Raw genomic sequence first — 19,061 nt, 5'->3', positions numbered from 1 at the left:
ATACCTATGCCAAACTTCTAGTCATATGCCTTTGTTTGTTCTTTAGGATCTTCTAGTGAACTTTGGTAAACTGCTAGCAATAATGAAAAGTTCCTCCACTTAATACTGTCATCTTCTCTAGACTTTAATATGTATAAACACCAAAACAATTTACCCAACTACTCATTTCAGCTTATCCCTATCATGTATGTGTGCCTTAAATATAATCATAATGGTCAGTTAACCCATTCACAACTGGTAAAATTTCAGGTAAAGTTTGGCAAGGCATTACTTAATCAAGTACATTAATGCACACCAATCCACATATACACAGCCAGGTTCCCATGGCACCATGAATGTTGTGATTAGGTGCCATCCAACATCAGTGAATTTTCTTTCATGACAAGACAGGCCATCACTAAATGTGAATGGGTTAAAAGGAATTTCTTTACATGATACTGTCAATTCTGATGTGGTAATGAATCAAGTGTCCATCCCCTTTTAATTACTGAATGCATATTAAAGAGTTGGCAATCTAAACCTGACTAGTTTTGTCAGACAAATGTCTGATTTACCTAACTGTGTGCAGGTCTCACCTAAACATTTATGCTTATTCCTCTTTCATATACATTATCTTCAATACAGATTTATGTTTGTATTCAAGCCAACCAAGAGGTGTGGCAAAAAATACATCTATTAATAAGAGGAATCTCTCTCTCTCTCTCTCTCTCTCTCTCTCTCTCTCTCTCTCTCTCTCTCTCTCTCTCTCTCTCTCTCTCTCTCTCTCTCTCTCTCTCTCTCTCTCTCTCTAAATATATATATATTTTTCATCTAACTTTCCTATTTCTATTTATCTCTTCATTCATCAATCCTCACCTTTTCACTTTCTGCCTCCTTCCGCTGCTTCTTGACCATCCCAGTGGCCAGGATTCTCCCGCCCCGTCGCTTGCCCACCTGCGAAGAGACAAGCTCACCTCCATTAGACTAGGTCCATCTTGCCCCATATGACTCACCAGTCCAGGGGGACCTTGACTTTATCCTCCGCAGGAAACGCCGCCCGTCTCGCCAATCCCACTGCCACTCTGTGTGAGAACCAAATGTGGCCATGGCAAAACTCACTGCACAGTGGCCTTGCACGTACCTAAGCATAACCTTAAAAGAAATATTAATAGAAGTAGGTCTGCTCCTGCATCTTCGGGACACACCAAATCTCCTGGGCCTAAGACCTGCACTCTTAGCTGTCCACAAGCATTAAAGTTATAAACTATTTGCATCTTTAAACTTAGTTTCTGATCTGCAAGTAGTACTGCTGCTGCTGCCAAAGCTAAGAATTCAGTCTTATGACTACAGTCTTATGACTTAAGAGTTTTTCATGAAGAAACAGAAGTATTTGTGGTGTTAGAATTGGTAAATTTGATGATAGCCTAAGGCAAGCAGATGACCAAGACATGCAGGCTCATAAATGGCTCATAAATAGATAATCATTAGCAGCTATTATAAAACTTACCAATAGTTTGATGAATGCACAATAAGTATTTTAAATCTGTATTTCAATATTTTCATGGCATCTGGCAACTCTGTTGTAAATCTGACACTAATGAATATAAAAAAATATATATTAAGCAAAATATTTTACAATAACACTATAGTTAACCATGAAAACAAAAATGTTTTTCAACCTACTTCAGCCATTTCAATCAGACTACTATTAAGCAATCATTTATCTCTAGATGGACAATCAGTTAACACCTGAAGCAGCAATAAAAAATCTGATATTTAGGACACCCATAAACCCAAAATCTCCATGGTTTATGCAAATGCAGCAAGCCCTAATCTAGAAGGACCTACAATGGACAAACATTCAACAACTATCACTAGCACAATAAATAACGCTGCACATTTTAAACACCAAATAACGAAGACCTTTGCTTTTTTTTTTATGTTATATTTTCTCTATAATCAGAAACTATTTCCAAAACATGAAATGGAGAACTAATCACAAAGAAGACAACTGATACCTCAGGTCATAGAATACAGTTTTTGCAACTTAACCACACAACTGCAGAGATGATGCACTAAGGGTAACCATGCCGACCGAGACAATGCCAATGAGCTATGACATGTTTCAAGTATGTGGTAACAGAAATTGCACAATGAGCAAAACATCTTTGAGCATTAATGACTAGACATTAAAGTGATGCATAGTTTTATTTGTGGAAATGCGATTTTTGGTTGGGGAGGGAGTAACAGTATAACTGCATACAGCAATCAAAGAATAAACTATTATTTTACTTCAAAACAACATCATGGTAAATGCCATACACAGAGGAGTTCAAAAGTTCCCTTCAAGCAAAACAAAAATACTAATTTTTACTATTCAAAATAAATATAAGGCATGCCTGATTAGCCCACAAACCATGTCAAGAATGGGACCAAGCAGCTTATTATCATGGGGTCATGACAAAATACATGAGAATAAAATAAAAAGCACAACTTCTGGATAATCATTGTAAGCTGTGTTCTTTGCTTCAAGAAAAAAATAAAAGGTCCATTCTAGTGCTTTGACAAGTAGAAGAGTGGTCGGGCACATGCAAGTTATTTTCAAAGAAAACCGGAATTTTTGTATCTCGTTATCCTCTCTTTAATTTTCATAGTCTAGTGGTTCTCATTACTAATGTCAACCTAACCCACAAGCTACTAATCACACTAAATATTACAATGAAGAATGCCAAAAGATAGCATATTAAAACCCATACTGATGAAAAATGGTAAATTCCTGTAAAGTATGTGCTTTACATTATGAAAAAATAGTGTCCTTCTTATTTACAGACATAAGCCATTTATCAAGACAGACAAGCGCAGTTCATTGTTTACTTTTTCTAGTTCTGATGGTAATATTCTACTGATTTTCCCTAATTTCCAAAGCTTCTACTACATCATAACTTGTAAATTCTGCGAAGCTGAAGGGGAAACTACAGTACATGACAACCACATCCCTTTCTTGAACATCTGTGAAGAAACTTATCACTAAAACATTAAAGTCTCCCTTTCACTATTCCTGCCAATGGATGCAAACTGAAGGTGAGGTTTAGGGAATGGAATTCAAACCAGGTAAAAATAGCAAAGAAAGATGGACAGAATCTGTGCATCAACAATACCCAGTCTTTTCTAACAACAGCCTGTATCTATTTCCTTTTTATCAATATACACTCTGACTTCTAGTACATAAGTTTCCATCTCATGAAAAATAAAAAAATAAAAAAATAGATATATAAACAAAAGATCTGCACAAATATATAATCATATCTATCTATCTATCTATCTATCTATCTATCTATCTATCTATCTATCTATCTATCTATCATCTATCTACTATTACATATATTACATATATATATATATATATATATATATATATATATATATATATATATATATATATATATATATATATATATATATATATATATATATATATATATATATATATATATATCATCATCATCATTTAACGGTAGGTTCATGTCTGAGCCGCCGTGGTCACAGCATGATACTCAAATTGCAGTTTTCACGTTGTGATGCTCTTGGAGTGAGTAAGTGGCAGGGTCCCAGTTCCTTTCCACGGAGAGTGCCGTGTTACCTTTTTTTTTTTTTTTCTTTTAGGTAATCATTCTTCTATTTTATCCGGGCTTGGGACCAGCACTGACTTGAGCTGGCTTGGCCACCAGTGGTAGGCAGGCAATCGAGGTGAAGTTCCTTGCCCAAGGGAAACAACGCGGCGGTCGGTGACTCGAACCCTCGAACTCAGATTGCCGTCGTGACAGTCTGAGTCCGACGCTCTAACCATTCGGCCACAGCGGCCATATATATATTATATATATATATATATATATATATATATATATAATATATATTATATATAATATATATACAAATATATATATATATATATATTATATATATATATTAATATAATATATTATATATATATATATATATATATTATATATATATATATATATATATATAAATATATATTATATATATAATATATATATATATATATATATATATATATATATATATATATATATATATATATAAGGCCGCTGTGCCGAATGGTTAGAGCGTCGGACTCAAGACTGTCACGACGGCAATCGAGTTCGAGGGTTCGAGTCACCGACCGCCGCGTTGTTTCCCTTGGGCAAGGAACTTCACCTCGATTGCCTGCCTAGCCACTGGGGGCCAAGCCAGCTCAAGTCAGTGCTGGTCCCAAGCCCGGATAAAATAAGACAGAATGATTACCTAAAAGAAAAAAAAAAAAAAAAGGTAACACCGGCACTCTCCGTGGAAAGGAACTGGGGACCCTGCCACGTACTCACTCCAAGAGCATCACAACGTGAAACTAATGAGTATCATGCTGTGACACGGCGGCTCAGAATGAACCTACCGTTAAATGATGATATGATATATATATATATATATATATATTATATATATATATATATATATATATATATATATATATATATATATATATATATATATATATATATATATATAGATAGATAGATAGATAGATAGATAGATAGATAGATATGATTATATATTTGTGCAGATCTTTTGTTTATATATCTATTTTTTTATTTTTTTATTTTTCATGAGATGGAAACTTATGTACTAGAAGTCAGAGTGTATATTGATAAAAAGGAAATAGATACAGGCTGTTGTTAGCAAAGACTGGGTATTGTTGATGCACAGATTCTGTCCATCTTTCTTTGCTATTTTTACCTGGTTTGAATTCCATTCCCTAAACCTCACCTTCAGTTTGCATCCATTGGCAGGAATAGTGAAAGGGATACAGTGTTTTAGTGATAAGTTTCTTCACAGATGTTCAAGAAAGGGATGTGGTTGTCATGTACTGTAGTTTCCCCTTCAGCTTCGCAGAATTTACAAGTTATGATGTAGTAGAAGCTTTGGAAATTAGGGAAAATCAGTAGAATATTACCATCAGAACTAGAAAAAGTAAACAATGAACTGCGCTTGTCTGTCTTGATAAATGGCTTATGTCTGTAAATAAGAAGGACACTATTTTTTCATAATGTAAAGCACATACTTTACAGGAATTTACCATTTTTCATCAGTATGGGTTTTAATATGCTATCTTTTGGCATTCTTCATTGTAATATTTAGTGTGATTAGTAGCTTGTGGGTTAGGTTGACATTAGTAATGAGAACCACTAGACTATGAAACTTAAAGAGAGGATAACGAGATACAAAAATTCCGGTTTTCTTTGAAAATAACTTGCATGTGCCCGACCACTCTTCTACTTGTCAAAGCACTAGAATGGACCTTTTATTTTTTTCTTGAAGCAAAGAACACAGCTTACAATGATTATCCAGAAGTTGTGCTTTTTATTTTATTCTCATGTATTTTGTCATGACCCCATGATAATAAGCTGCTTGGTCCCATTCTTGACATGGTTTGTGGGCTAATCAGGCATGCCTTATATTTATTTTGAATAGTAAAAATTAGTATTTTTGTTTTGCTTGAAGGGAACTTTTGAACTCCTCTGTGTATGGCATTTACCATGATGTTGTTTTGAAGTAAAATAATAGTTTATTCTTTGATTGCTGTATGCAGTTATACTGTTACTCCCTCCCCAACCAAAAATCGCATTTCCACAAATAAAACTATGCATCACTTTAATGTCTAGTCATTAATGCTCAAAGATGTTTTGCTCATTGTGCAATTTCTGTTACCACATACTTGAAACATGTCATAGCTCATTGGCATTGTCTCGGTCGGCATGGTTACCCTTAGTGCATCATCTCTGCAGTTGTGTGGTTAAGTTGCAAAAACTGTATTCTATGACCTGAGGTATCAGTTGTCTTCTTTGTGATTAGTTCTCCATTTCATGTTTTGGAAATAGTTTCTGATTATAGAGAAAATATAACATAAAAAAAAAAGCAAAGGTCTTCGTTATTTGGTGTTTAAAATGTGCAGCGTTATTTATTGTGCTAGTGATAGTTGTTGAATGTTTGTCCATTGTAGGTCCTTCTAGATTAGGGCTTGCTGCATTTGCATAAACCATGGAGATTTTGGGTTTATGGGTGTCCTAAATATCAGATTTTTTATTGCTGCTTCAGGTGTTAACTGATTGTCCATCTAGAGATAAATGATTGCTTAATAGTAGTCTGATTGAAATGGCTGAAGTAGGTTGAAAAACATTTTTGTTTTCATGGTTAACTATAGTGTTATTGTAAAATATTTTGCTTAATATATATTTTTTTATATTCATTAGTGTCAGATTTACAACAGAGTTGCCAGATGCCATGAAAATATTGAAATACAGATTTAAAATACTTATTGTGCATTCATCAAACTATTGGTAAGTTTTATAATAGCTGCTAATGATTATCTATTTATGAGCCATTTATGAGCCTGCATGTCTTGGTCATCTGCTTGCCTTAGGCTATCATCAAATTTACCAATTCTAACACCACAAATACTTCTGTTTCTTCATGAAAAACTCTTAAGTCATAAGACTGTAGTCATAAGACTGAATTCTTAGCTTTGGCAGCAGCAGCAGTACTACTTGCAGATCAGAAACTAAGTTTAAAGATGCAAATAGTTTATAACTTTAATGCTTGTGGACAGCTAAGAGTGCAGGTCTTAGGCCCAGGAGATTTGGTGTGTCCCGAAGATGCAGGAGCAGACCTACTTCTATTAATATTTCTTTTAAGGTTATGCTTAGGTACGTGCAAGGCCACTGTGCAGTGAGTTTTGCCATGGCCACATTTGGTTCTCACACAGAGTGGCAGTGGGATTGGCGAGACGGGCGGCGTTTCCTGCGGAGGATAAAGTCAAGGTCCCCCTGGACTGGTGAGTCATATGGGGCAAGATGGACCTAGTCTAATGGAGGTGAGCTTGTCTCTTCGCAGGTGGGCAAGCGACGGGGCGGGAGAATCCTGGCCACTGGGATGGTCAAGAAGCAGCGGAAGGAGGCAGAAAGTGAAAAGGTGAGGATTGATGAATGAAGAGATAGATAGAAATAGGAAAGTCAGATGAAATATATATATATATTTAGAGAGAGAGAGAGAGAGAGAGAGAGAGAGAGAGAGAGAGAGAGAGAGAGAGAGAGAGGAGAGAGAGAGAGAGAGGAGAGAGAGAGAGAGAGAGAGAGAGAGAGATTCCTCTTATTAAAAGATGTATATTTTTTGCCACACCTCTTGGTTGGCTTGAATACAAACATAAATCTGTATTGAAGATAATGTATATGAAAGAGGAATAAGCATAGATGTTTAGGTGAGACTTGCGCACAGTTAGGTAAATCAGACATTTGTCTGACAAAACTAGTCAGGTTTAGATTGCCAACTCTTTAATATGCATTCAGTAATTAAAAGGGGATGGACACTTGATTCATTACCACATCAGAATTGACAGTATCATGTAAAGAAATTCCTTTTAACCCATTCACATTTAGTGATGGCCTGTCATGACATGATCCATGTTGGATGGCACTAATGCACAAATTCACTGATGTTGGAGTGGATGCAAAACCTTCAAACACCAATTTTACCAGTTGTGAATGGGTTAACTGACCATTATGATTATATTTAAGGCACACATACATGATAGGGATAAGTTGAAATGAGTAGTTGGGTAAATTGTTTTGGTGTTTATACATATTAAAGTCTAGAGAAGATGACAGTATTAAGTGGAGGAACTTTTCATTATTGCTAGCAGTTTACCAAAGTTCACTAGAAGATCCTAAAGAACAAACAAAGGCATATGACTAGAAGTTTGGCATAGGTAAATCATGAATATAAGATGATATGAAGTCATGTTTTAAATTGGTAAACAAATTATTAGAAAGTGTAATTAATACTTGTATAGAAATCTTATCTGTATGAATCAATTACTAATTGTAGTCATTATTTTTTTAGCAGCCTGATGGTGGTAAGACTGATGCTTGGTCTCAGTATATGAATGAAGTTCGGAAATACAAGGAACAGTCATGTGAAGAAGAAGGAAAAAGACGACCTTTAGTGAAATGATTGGTGTCCAAACTTAATTTAGTCTGTATTTAAGATGTAATATAGTTTGATGGTCAATCATTTTTTTATATACTCTAGCTTGTATGATTCTGACAGCATGACAGTTTGGAAGAATCAGCTGTGGCTAAAGAGGAAAAAAGACCAAATACAAAGGATTTATGAATATATAATCAAACCTTCTCATCTTAAGGGTCAGATGCTCAAGCAAAGGGAGTAAGTTGATTGCATTTAGAAATTTAATAGTTTTCTGGTTGTCTTTTAGAGTACTAGTGAGAGATGTTGTTGTCTATATGTCTCTTGGTACTATTTCTTAGCATCTAGACTCTTTTGACTTTGTAAACTGAGAATTATGTTACCTTTGAAGATTTGGAATATCTCTGTCTTTTACAACTTTCATCCATTACACTAAACCGTTTGCCCTTCTAATGTAAATCAAAGATTTACCAACATACTGTAGATAGTAACATACTTATGCATCAGCTTTTAATATTAGATGGGAACCAAGGTTGAGAAAATATTAATTTCAATCCCAACACACATTAAACAGCAAAACTAATCTTTAGCAGTTGATTGATTACTAGTCTCACATTTCATTTTCGAGTGACTTAAAAAAAAGTGTCATAGGTGTCACTCCAAGGTTTGATGTGCAAGAAAGTGACATAGCAGTTGTTTTTAAGGTTTGATGTGTGTTTGTCCTTACTGTACTTACTTTCGAAGTGACTTTTTTCTCGAAGCTATTTATTGTAAGTGGTGATTACATGCAAATGTAGTTGTATTAGTCTCTCCCAAATGAATGGATGCCTTCCATAGATTCCTGGCACTTTTTCTTCCATTGCATCATCATATCCTGTAGCACAATTCGTTCAGGTTTTAATGGGATTATGTTTGATTGTAGATTGGTAAAGGCAATTATGAAATATATTTGCTTTTGGAAAAGTCTTTGAGAGAGGCACATTTGAGATAGGCATTGATAGATACCTTTTTCTTTTTTCCCCCCTTCTTTATATAAACAAAATTTTGTATGTATTTAGTTGCATCTGTGCAGTCTAGACCAGGTATCAAGTTCAGTTTTTTTATTTTTTTATTCTTTGTTTATGTTTTATTCATTGGATAATTGAGCCAAATAAAAAGGATTCTCATTGTTACAACTCGGCCATGACTATAAACGTATTTTTGATTGTGTAAATATTCAAAGCATATTTTTTAGACACCATGTCTAAGAAATGAAAATATATCCGAGAAGAAAATAAGCAACTAACAACAATATGTGTGGGAGTGCCAATAAGGGTAAATCAAGAAATTTGAAAATACAGTAGTTATATTTCCATTAGTTCTTAATTACTAATAATTGTGATCGTGTAAATTGTAAAATACATAATGAGATTTCTGTTATCCTCGGGAAAGTGACTAATATTGAGAATGAATTCTTGGAACAAAAAAGATTAATCAGTTTTATGAGAAATGAAATGAATGTTATTTTTCATTGCCAGCATTTAAGAGCTTTCTGTATTTTTTTTTTAAGTATTTATTTTCCAAGAGCCTTACATTCTTTGCTTAGCTGGTCATTGCTCTCTTTCTTCCAAACGGTAACCCTTTTGTATTTTACTTTCAAGTGTATGTGATATATACATATCAGCATTTAATTTTCATTGATATGATGGTTGATTCATATTCTTTTGATGATTCTATTTGTAGTTCATATCATCATTAACTAATGACAATATTATTCAGAACTGATATTCTTATTATGTACTTTCTTTTATTTTTTCCTCATTATCATTATCATTATTGAAGCAGTAAAAGGGACACAAAATCTTAAGTTATTAGGCCTGCATAGACTGGAAATTAAAAAATTCCTTGAGAATTTTATTTTTGCAGCTACAAGAAAGAAGCTTAGTTGTTCCCATTCAAAGAATCAAAGTAAACTGGATGTCTGTATTTTTAATGAAAATAAAGACTTGTACAGTGTGCACAATACATATCCATTCTTTAGTACTGGGGAAAAACCATGAGGATATATATGATAAGATTATTGTGCCAACATATCTGTACAGCATTTGTTTATGTGTAAGATCAATGGAAAAGGGATCTTGAAATTTGCTTTCAGTGAGTTCCAATGCCTGACAAATATATTGTGATATAGGCTTATATACTTCTGAACAGCTAATACATTTATTATGTTGTATATACTTTGTTACTTTTTTTAAGTATGGGGATAATTATCTCAAACCTTGCTTTGAAATAGAAAAGCAGAGTCAGGAAAAATGTGTATTCATTAAAGGTTAAAACTGACAACGTATTGGTGGTGCAAGGCAGAGAACAGTGATTTGATTGTTATCAAAGTCTTTAGAATAAAAAATAAATAAATACCATAGTGGAAATGTTCCAGTACAACATTAGAAATTTGAAATATAAAATATTAGAAAACATTGATCACTGGGACACTAATTCCCTTTGTCCCCATTATATTGAAGTATGTAGAAAAACAATACAAACAAACAAAAACACATACCTACATACACAGATATACATACATATATAGACATGCACAAACACATACATACATCTACACCTGTATATATACACATACATCAGTACATACATACATACATACATACATACATACATACATACATACATATATATTATATATATATATATATATATATATATATATATATATATATATATATATTATATATATATATATATATATATATATATATATATATATAATGAAACATACATATATACACATTATATATATTCAAATGAACAGGTATGCTTTGAACTCATTTCCTGTACAAGTTTTTCATCATGAACATGAGTTAAAATTCATTAGATATTCTCTATTAGCTATTTTTATTGATAAAAGTAATTAGGAATTGGTTCTTTTGTGTAGATATAAAGGGATACTTACAGTATATCATGTAAGATTTAAAAATCATGTAAATAAAAGTTCACATATTTTATGAATTTCAAAATTATTGTTCATGACAGGAAGGAGATGTATTATCTTTTTCAGGAAATATTTATGAAAATGTAAATTTTTCTCTAGGTTATGTAATAAAATAGACAAAGTACTTTCAAGTCTTTGACAGTTTTACCAAATAAAAAATCATGACTTTCTATTAAAATGACCCCAAAATGGGAATTAGATTGTGATATTGCTGTATTCCCTTTATTTGCAACTTCTTCGGCAAATTTTACATTTTATATCTTGTGATGTTAATTATTAGTGAGCACATCTACAATTAGCTTCTGTGTATTTTTTTTTTTTTTCTTTGGTTTATGTGAAGATGTTGCATGGTTCTGTGACTCAAAAATTTAATATTGTTTCATATTAAAGAAAGAATACAAGTAGTGTTTCATTCTTTTCCTTTTAAATTATAGTTATTTGTATTGTGATGAGAAGTTATATGAGAAAGGGGATGGAGTATTAGTAGTATAAAAGAAGAAAAACATATAAATCATAAGATAAACATACTTATTTGCACTATAACTTTATTATCTTGTTCTCATAAGAATATATATAATCTCTAAAGATTTTTCTTTCTTTCTTTCAAGTTTTGCAGGATAAATTGTGAAAATACAATTTAGACAGTGTGAAGACATTTAATTTTTTTTTTCATTTTTAAAACTAGTAGTACATAAGATATCGAAAGAAAAAACTAAATCAAGTTTTAAAACTAGAAAGTGAAGGCAACACAAAATTGACCATAAAAAAAAAAAAAAAAAAAAATTATCAGAAAGATTTGGAAGATTTTCTGAAACTAATAATATATTTAGAGTATCATCCTCATACATTTCTTCAAATAAAATCACTATCAGCAGCAATCTGTTGCCACAGGAAATTTGTGATGAAGAACTGGGAGTGTGATGATGTGTCGAGCTTGAAAGGGGTGATGTCCCTCTTCTCTGGTCGGAGAATGACTGAAGCCAAGGAGTTAAGGAAATTGTCTACTCTGAAACTGAATCTTTCCTTTATAAGTAACACTCAGTCACTCTCACTCTCTCTCTCTCTCACTTTCACACTCTGCACATATAATATACACAGAGAGCAAGCCCACAAGCATGTAAGCACAACTTGTAAATAAAACTGCTGTATGGTTAATGGTTACAAAGATATATAAATGTGCTAGACATCAAAGATCATATAGCACTACAGAAAGGTGGTGTAGTGAAAAAGGTAAAGATGGGGGTTAATTGAAGATTACCTGTGCTACACATATAAAGTATAGTAGATCAGGATACTTGAAAGAGGTTAAGAGGGGTGAGGGCAGAAAGGGTGGGTTAAGGCTAAGGTTGAGATTAAAAGGTGATTTAACCAAAATTGTTAAGGAAGAAGTGTGGGAATCTGCAAGGAGGTACATAGGGTAAGGTAAGGATTAGTAACAGGAGAAAGGGTTTGGTTAGATCGGTTTCAGGAAAGAGAGAGTACAAGGGAAGGGGGTTGTGACAATCACGTATGTATCCAGGGGGAAGTAGAAGAGATTATGGGAGGGGGAAGGAGGATGGGATGTGTTGGGAGGAGAGGATGTAGGGGAAATATGAGTATGAAGAGGATGAATGTTGGCAGTTACTTTGAGTGTACAGGGATGGGAGTAGAGTGATTGGATGATGGATGCAGTGTAGACATGTTATCTTGGGTCATGATTAGATAGTTTTGAATGTATTCAAGAGTTTCTGAAATAAAATTGGTTGGGGAGGTCTGACAAACAAAGGTTTTCTTATGAGACAGAAAAGGGGGGACAGACATCTGAGGGGCAGAGGGAGAGACTAATGTAGGGGAAGATGTGGTAGAAGATGGAGTGAAACATTTAGCTTGTCCTGTGCAATGAGTTGAGTGAGAAGGAAGAGGGGCAGGTGCTGAGGAAGTAGACATTGGAATGTCTGTAATAGGGAAGGGGCAGAGCAAAGGACAGGTAGTAACAGAAAAACCTGGTATGTGTGCTTGTAAGCAGGGCAGCCCCTATAAAGTATATTATGGGACTCTCCACAATTGGCACGTGCTTGATTGTGCAGAGCAGTTTGATTGAGCATGACCAGGTTGGGCACATAGAGGGTATTGGACTGTGGAGCGGCAGTGTTTGGCAGGGTAGCCTAGATACCAGCAATTCTGACATTGACAAGGGTAAGAATGATATCGTCAGACAGAGAGGCACTCTCCTCCAATATAAACATCAAGGGGGATGTCATGTCTACAGAAAGTGATCTTGGCAATACTGGTGAATGACTTATGGCAGCCTCAAGGGGGGGTATTGCAGCATTGTACTGATGCAGTATCAGTCCACAAGGCAGGCAAGTAAGTCTTTTCCACAATATGACCTATCCCTGTCGTAGACAAGGCAGATTGTTGGGGAGATGGAGACAGTTCTAGTACATCCTCTCATCGCCTCCCCCCCCCCCTCTTCCGCTTATCGCTTCCCCCCCCCCCCTCTTCCTCTCATCACCTCTTCCCCAGTATTGAGGGAGGGCTGAAGCTGGCAAGAATAGGTTTGCCAGTAGAGCCAGGCAGGGTTTATAATGCTTTAGCTTGGGTTTTGGATGTAACTGTGACAAGGTGGGAATGATCGAAGCAGCTGAGGAAGAAAAATTCGCCTACTTGCATTGCTGGAAGATTAAGGGGCTGTAAAGGGGATCATGAAAAACTGATCCCATTCGGCTGGCCTAAACTGAATATTCAGAAGGTTAGTAGAGGTGGGGGTAGGAGAAGGACAGGGATGTGTGGAAGAGGTGTTGAGAGGTGGACAATGAGGCTGCAGTGTAGTAATAAGGGAGGAGGGGGTATTAGATGAAGTTGAGGATGTTGGAAGAGGAGTAATGTTCTCCAGAGGATGAGTAATGACCTGGGTGGATGGTATGGCTTGGACTGAGGTGATACTTTGTACTGAGGAGGGTGTAGTGTTCAGTCATGGTCAAAGCAGAGCCTGGAATTTGGAGAATTTAAATATGTGTCTAGTTGATAAAGGGGCAAACCTAATAAAGGTGGAAAGTCTACATTACTAGCCATGGTAAGCCTAGAGTGTGTTGGGGAAAGAATTGGTTAACCCCTCAAGGTCCGCATAGGGGTTAGGGCTAGAAAACTAAATGAGAATACTGTGCCCATTGCCTCCCAAGGCCATTCATGACTGGTACAAAGTCAGCCTTTTAATCCTTTCAACATGTATCTCACATCTTAGATAGTGGATAGTAGAAGGAGTTGGAGAAGAGAAAGAAACAGAAAGGGGAAGAAGAAGGGTCCCAGTCTCTGCCTCCTAAGCCCCCCACAGCAACAACAGGCATAGGATTGGGGGGACTGGTTAATGGTCAAAACAAATAAATGAAAGTAAATGAATCAAAGGTCATGTAGTACCATGGAAAAGCATTGTGGTTAAAGGGGTAAAAGCAAGTTAGGGCAATTACATTAGTAGGCACCGGGGAAATGGTAGAGACTGGAGTATCTGGATTTAGAACGGCAAAAAAATTTGACTGTAAGAGAGACGGGGTACAGGTAGGATGGTATGTGGCAGGGGAGATACTGGGGGAGATGCTTAAGCATCTTTGGAAGATGGGAGTGGAGTAGAGTGAAGGACAGAATTGGAATAGGTATTGAGAGAAAACACTTATTGGCATGCTTTCTCTGGCCTAGCACAGAGTGAGGCCAAGTTTGGATCTGTGAACTGCTACCTCAGACTTGAACTTGTAGGTAGGGCAGCTCCTATAAAAAACATTATGGGAGTCATCACAACTGGTACATGTGTATGATTGTGCAGAGCAATTTGAACTGTCATGGCTAAGTTAGGCAGGCTTATAAGGCAGGTGAGGCAGGACTCTGCCAATATAAACTTCTGTAGGCTCTGGGAGGAATAGTGTAGCACAGAACTGATACTGCATCACAGAATGAGGCAAGCAAGCAGGTCGTTTTTTATAGTCTTACCAATCCTTGTTGTATACAGGAGTAGGTTTGCCAGTGAATCAATCAAGGTAGATAATGCACAAACTTGGGACTCGGATGTAACTGTAACAAGGCAAGAACAGTTGCGGAAGAAAACTCTGCCTACTTGTTTTTGGACATTGTTGGAAGAGGAGGCTACTGTAAGAGAGGAGGAGGTAGAAAATGAAGAATACTGTGCAGGAAAAGGAAATGGCATGGCGGATGTTGGGAGAAAGGAAGGGATGTATTCTGAAGGTTGAGTAATGGCCTGTATGTATGATGGAATGGATCAAGTTGACAGCATGCATCCCCCTAATAAAAGTAGAAAATCTTTATTATTGGCTATTGTGAACCTGAAATACATGGGTAAAAGAAACAGTTTACCCCTCAGGGTCCCCATAATGGATAAAGGCTAGATGATTAACCAGGAAAATACTGTGTCCATGGCTCTCTGTGGCCATTCATGACTGGCACAAAACCAGTCTTTCAACCATTCAGCATGGCTCTTCCATCTTTGGAAGTGTACAGAAGAACGGGTTGGAGAAGTGAAAGAAAAGACCTTGCAAAATTAGTCATACCAAAGGTAGAGGTCCAAGGCAGGGGAAGATCCCCAACATTGGGCCTCATCCCTCATCTACTGAAACACACATGGGATAGGGGGGAATTCTCATACTAACAAAAATAATTTTGACATTTTAACTATAAGTAAAAAAATACATACATATTCATATATCTATTTCTGTCTGCATATCTATATACACTATCTATATATAAATAACAGTATTAAAGGATACATCCTTTGACTACATTTTCTGGAGCGGTGTAGTCCCATTTTAGGTGAGAAATCTGTGTGAATGTGGTAACATCAGCCCTAAAATACAAAAACTGAGATTAGTAAACCTGAAACAAAACAGAATAGAAAAGGATTTTCTTTTTATACTATCTGTCCAAATCAGCTAACACCAAGAAAGTCAATCATTACTGGAAAACTAACACAAATATTCAAGGAATATTTACTAACTTGATTTTGGGTACGACAGCTGAGGTATGTTTACTAGAGGATTTGGCCCTCTGTTCCAAGGAGTGTTCCAGCTGTTCCGTGTGGCTTATGCTTCCGGTAATTGATTTGATTTCTTCTTCTATTTCTTCCTGAAAGATGTTTGCACATGCTAATAATATGCAAGTAAGCCACGTATTACCAACAACACAGTAAACATTCCAAACAGCAAATTTAACCTATTGGCATGCTTCATACCATTCTTCTTTTGGCCTGCGCAATTTGTGAGACCACCTGACTTGCTCCTGGACCTAAAGTTTCAGAACGGAGTTCATCAAGGGTATTTGATTCTGCTTCCTCAACTTGCAGTAGGTCTGTCAAAAAAGAAATAATTAAATTGTAAAAGTGTCTTTGCTGTACCACATTTCGGAGGGTGCAGGTCAGGACCTACTGTACTGCAGCTTTAGTATGGTACCATTACCACCTACAGTATTACATTATAGTCTTCAAATATACCTGACAACTGGGGTAAAGTAGCTTCTATGTCCACTTCAATCCACTACACCTATTAATTGTTCAGATCATATGCTAGAGACTTATCTCCTTTTAAATCATTAAGGCACAGATCCCCTGCTTTATTTACGGAGGTAAATAAATCAAAAGAATGAAAGTATTGAGAACATTATTATAAAGAGAATTTAACATTCATCACCACTGCCCCTAAGATGCCCACTGTGAGTTTAGTTTTTGTACGTGCTCCACACATACAAAAGCACCAATGAGTCAATTACTAATACTATCTCGCCTATTTGCCCCTTTTGTTGATTTTTGGAATACTTTCTCTTATCTTGTGTTGCTGTTAGTAATGTCAATAACATAATAATAGCATAGCATTAGTAAAGATATAATTTTTTCCAAAAACTCCAAGGAAGATGAAATCAGGTGAGCTCACAAGGTCTAACTGACTACTTTGTGGCTAAGTACTTGTGGAGCCATTTATGTGCAGAAACACTTCATAAAATACTACGGTGAACATTACACATTCCCGGCAACATGGGGTTAAGGCTACATTAATCATCAAGTCTATGTAACCTAAACTATCCTTTGATACCAATATGTTCTCATACTGCCATAGTGATACTGTAGTGTACTGCAAAGGAGAATGAAAAAATATTTATCATGAGTGACCAATTTATATCATGAATGATTTTTCACCTTGCTTTTGGAGGCTTTACCCCATACCTCTGATGGTCTCTTTCAGAGTTAGCCTTGAGTGTTCGCAGGCAGCCAGAGAACTGACCAAGGTGTCTTTGGATGCGTTTATGGCAGAGTTGACCCTGTTGTTTGCAAACACAGAGATTGCCTGGCTGGTCATCTCCTCCAGGCCAGCAATGTCCCTCTCTATCATGCTTTCTTCGCCCATCTTGCAAAATCCTGGAAGAAATGTGAGCAAGTTTAAGTTATCCTGATATGATTTTCCAAATAATGAAAAAGCTTATGAAATGAGCTGCATACCCAATTGAAACAGTATACGGAGGAAAATTGAGTCTATGAATACAATTTCATGAAATGAAGGGAATCATTCAAATTGTACATCCTACTAGCTTTTAACTAATACAGTGTAATTACCAATATATCAGTACTAATGACCGGTAAACAAAAAACACAGCTATAATAAAGAATTTTGCCTAAAAAAAACTAGGCAATGATTATAAACCTTGCAATTAATACCACAAACTTTAGCTGATAACTATCGGCACTAAATTGTTTAAGACATGGGTAGGAACCATAATAAGATCAAAGAGGCTCAATACATTACTAACATAGTCCTACAAGAACACACAATATATGGGCAGTTTACTCTAGTTTCTTATTTACTTTTCATAAGCTATATCTTGCCAGAATATATGATGAAAGACTCATTGGCCATTGCTAGAGCGCCAAAAGGCATGAGATCACTGACAGGCGGGAGGGTGTGGCTACACATTTACCTTGTCCTAATTCAAATAACAATAGTCTGTATAATCATATTAATTAAATCAAAGTGACTATATTTATGAAACAGAGTACTAAATTCAGCTTAAATCTACCATGATTCTCTTTTCCTATAGCCATCCTTTTGTCCACATAAGTAATTAATTTTCGTAAACATAAACAATGCCTAGATAAAAAGGGTCGCTGTTAACTGGGCTTTCCTATGTGAACAGGAGCTTGTATTTCCTCCAACATCGGTTAAAAAGTCACAACGACTGATCATTTCTCTTGGAATATGACCAGAGAGAATTAAGACCCTTCTTGGCTTTGTATTCGTCTCGTTTTGAAATGACATTTGCATAACTGTATATAATGAGCAATTCAACATTGGGTAGCTGTAGAAATACTCTTTTCATTTATAACAGAACCCTTTTACATTCTATAGAAAGAAAAAAATACTTTAAACATTAAGATACAGACATAATAAAACAGAAAATAGAAAAATACCTGATACAAACTCCACAGAAAAAAGTCTCGACCTTTTGACTTGTGTTTGAAATTTGCTTCTCGCTGCGTCGACTCCTTTTGAATTTTTTATTGATATTTTTTTTTTTATTCTTCTTTCCAATTTTATTGTATCATTATCTTCTAAATATAATATACATATTTAAGTTTATCAGTTGGTATAACTAGTCGATTTCAAGTGAGAGAGAAAAGAAGTCTCTTTGCTTTAGCTTATTATTTGAACGCAATGTAGTAGAATGGATTCAAACTTCAGTGAAGCGGATCTAACAGACGCAATCACTCGTAATTGATCGAAACTCACACGATGAAACACATGAATTAAAAATAAATTGATATTAATCGGAAACTCCAAAGTCTTCAAAAACTAAGCCTACATAGACAAATATAGAGAAATACACTAGCCTCCCCCACGCACGCCGGAGTACAACCGCCCCAAGAACACAAACAAACGGGAAAGCCAGGCAGAGGACGGCGTTTCTCCTCTTTATCCCCGTAATAAGTGCAATAAGACAACTTTGACAAAATGGATGGGTCTCCGGAGCCAACGGTGATAGCGAGGACCCTGAAGGATTTTAACCAGTTTATATCCAGTGGCAAAAAGAGCGGAGA

The 19,061-nt window shown here is 35.6% G+C and overlaps 3 protein-coding genes across 5 annotated transcripts in view; 2 read left to right on the top strand and 1 right to left on the bottom strand.

The window, feature by feature from the left end:
- LOC119584491 (telomerase RNA component interacting RNase-like) overlaps positions 1 to 11,244 on the top strand; it is a 20,492-nt gene extending 9,248 nt beyond the window's left edge. Inside the window, exons 2-3 of one of the 2 annotated variants that reach the window (XM_037933137.1) lie at positions 6,925 to 7,002; positions 7,930 to 11,244. In XM_037933137.1, the coding sequence (XP_037789065.1) occupies positions 6,925 to 7,002; positions 7,930 to 8,040 (189 nt within the window). In that variant the 3' untranslated portion in view covers positions 8,041 to 11,244. The remainder of the gene's footprint in view (positions 1 to 6,924; positions 7,003 to 7,929) is intronic. The other variant, XM_037933138.1, reaches the window with a different exon arrangement.
- A 64-nt stretch (positions 11,245 to 11,308) lies between these two features.
- Positions 11,309 to 18,593, bottom strand: LOC119584489 (kinetochore protein Spc24-like). Of its 2 annotated transcripts, none has more exons than XM_037933136.1 (6): positions 18,435 to 18,593; positions 17,196 to 17,387; positions 16,212 to 16,327; positions 15,978 to 16,105; positions 15,751 to 15,827; positions 11,309 to 11,973 (listed from the first exon to the last, which is right to left on the bottom strand). In XM_037933136.1, exons 2-6 carry the CDS (start codon positions 17,374 to 17,376, stop codon positions 11,852 to 11,854), a joined length of 624 nt encoding a protein of 207 aa, XP_037789064.1. In that variant the 5' UTR covers positions 17,377 to 17,387; positions 18,435 to 18,593; the 3' UTR covers positions 11,309 to 11,851. The 2 variants fall into 2 exon arrangements, with proteins under 2 accessions (XP_037789064.1, XP_037789063.1); XM_037933135.1 differs by lacking the exon at positions 18,435 to 18,593 and adding an exon at positions 18,044 to 18,260.
- A 269-nt stretch (positions 18,594 to 18,862) lies between these two features.
- LOC119584492 (mitotic spindle assembly checkpoint protein MAD1-like) overlaps positions 18,863 to 19,061 on the top strand; it is a 12,486-nt gene continuing 12,287 nt past the window's right edge. The window contains exon 1 of the mRNA XM_037933139.1: positions 18,863 to 19,061. This exon is cut by the window's right edge and continues 140 nt beyond it. Coding sequence (XP_037789067.1) covers positions 18,976 to 19,061 — 86 coding nt within the window. The 5' untranslated portion in view covers positions 18,863 to 18,975.

Source organism: Penaeus monodon, chromosome 18 (assembly GCF_015228065.2).
Source record: "Penaeus monodon isolate SGIC_2016 chromosome 18, NSTDA_Pmon_1, whole genome shotgun sequence".
Classification (NCBI taxonomy): Eukaryota; Metazoa; Arthropoda; class Malacostraca; order Decapoda; family Penaeidae; genus Penaeus; species Penaeus monodon.
The sequence above is the reverse complement of the archived record's forward strand: the minus strand, read 5'-3'. Positions and strand labels throughout refer to the sequence as shown.

Coding starts and splice junctions, on each gene's coding strand:
- LOC119584489 (XM_037933135.1), bottom strand. CDS start 18,068: ATGGCTATAGGAAAAGAGAATCATG. Junction 16,328..17,195: donor TCTGAAAGAGACCATCAGAG/GTATGGGGTAAA, acceptor CTTTTTTGACAG/ACCTACTGCAAGTTGAGGAA. Junction 16,106..16,211: donor CGCAGGCCAAAAGAAGAATG/GTATGAAGCATG, acceptor AACATCTTTCAG/GAAGAAATAGAAGAAGAAAT.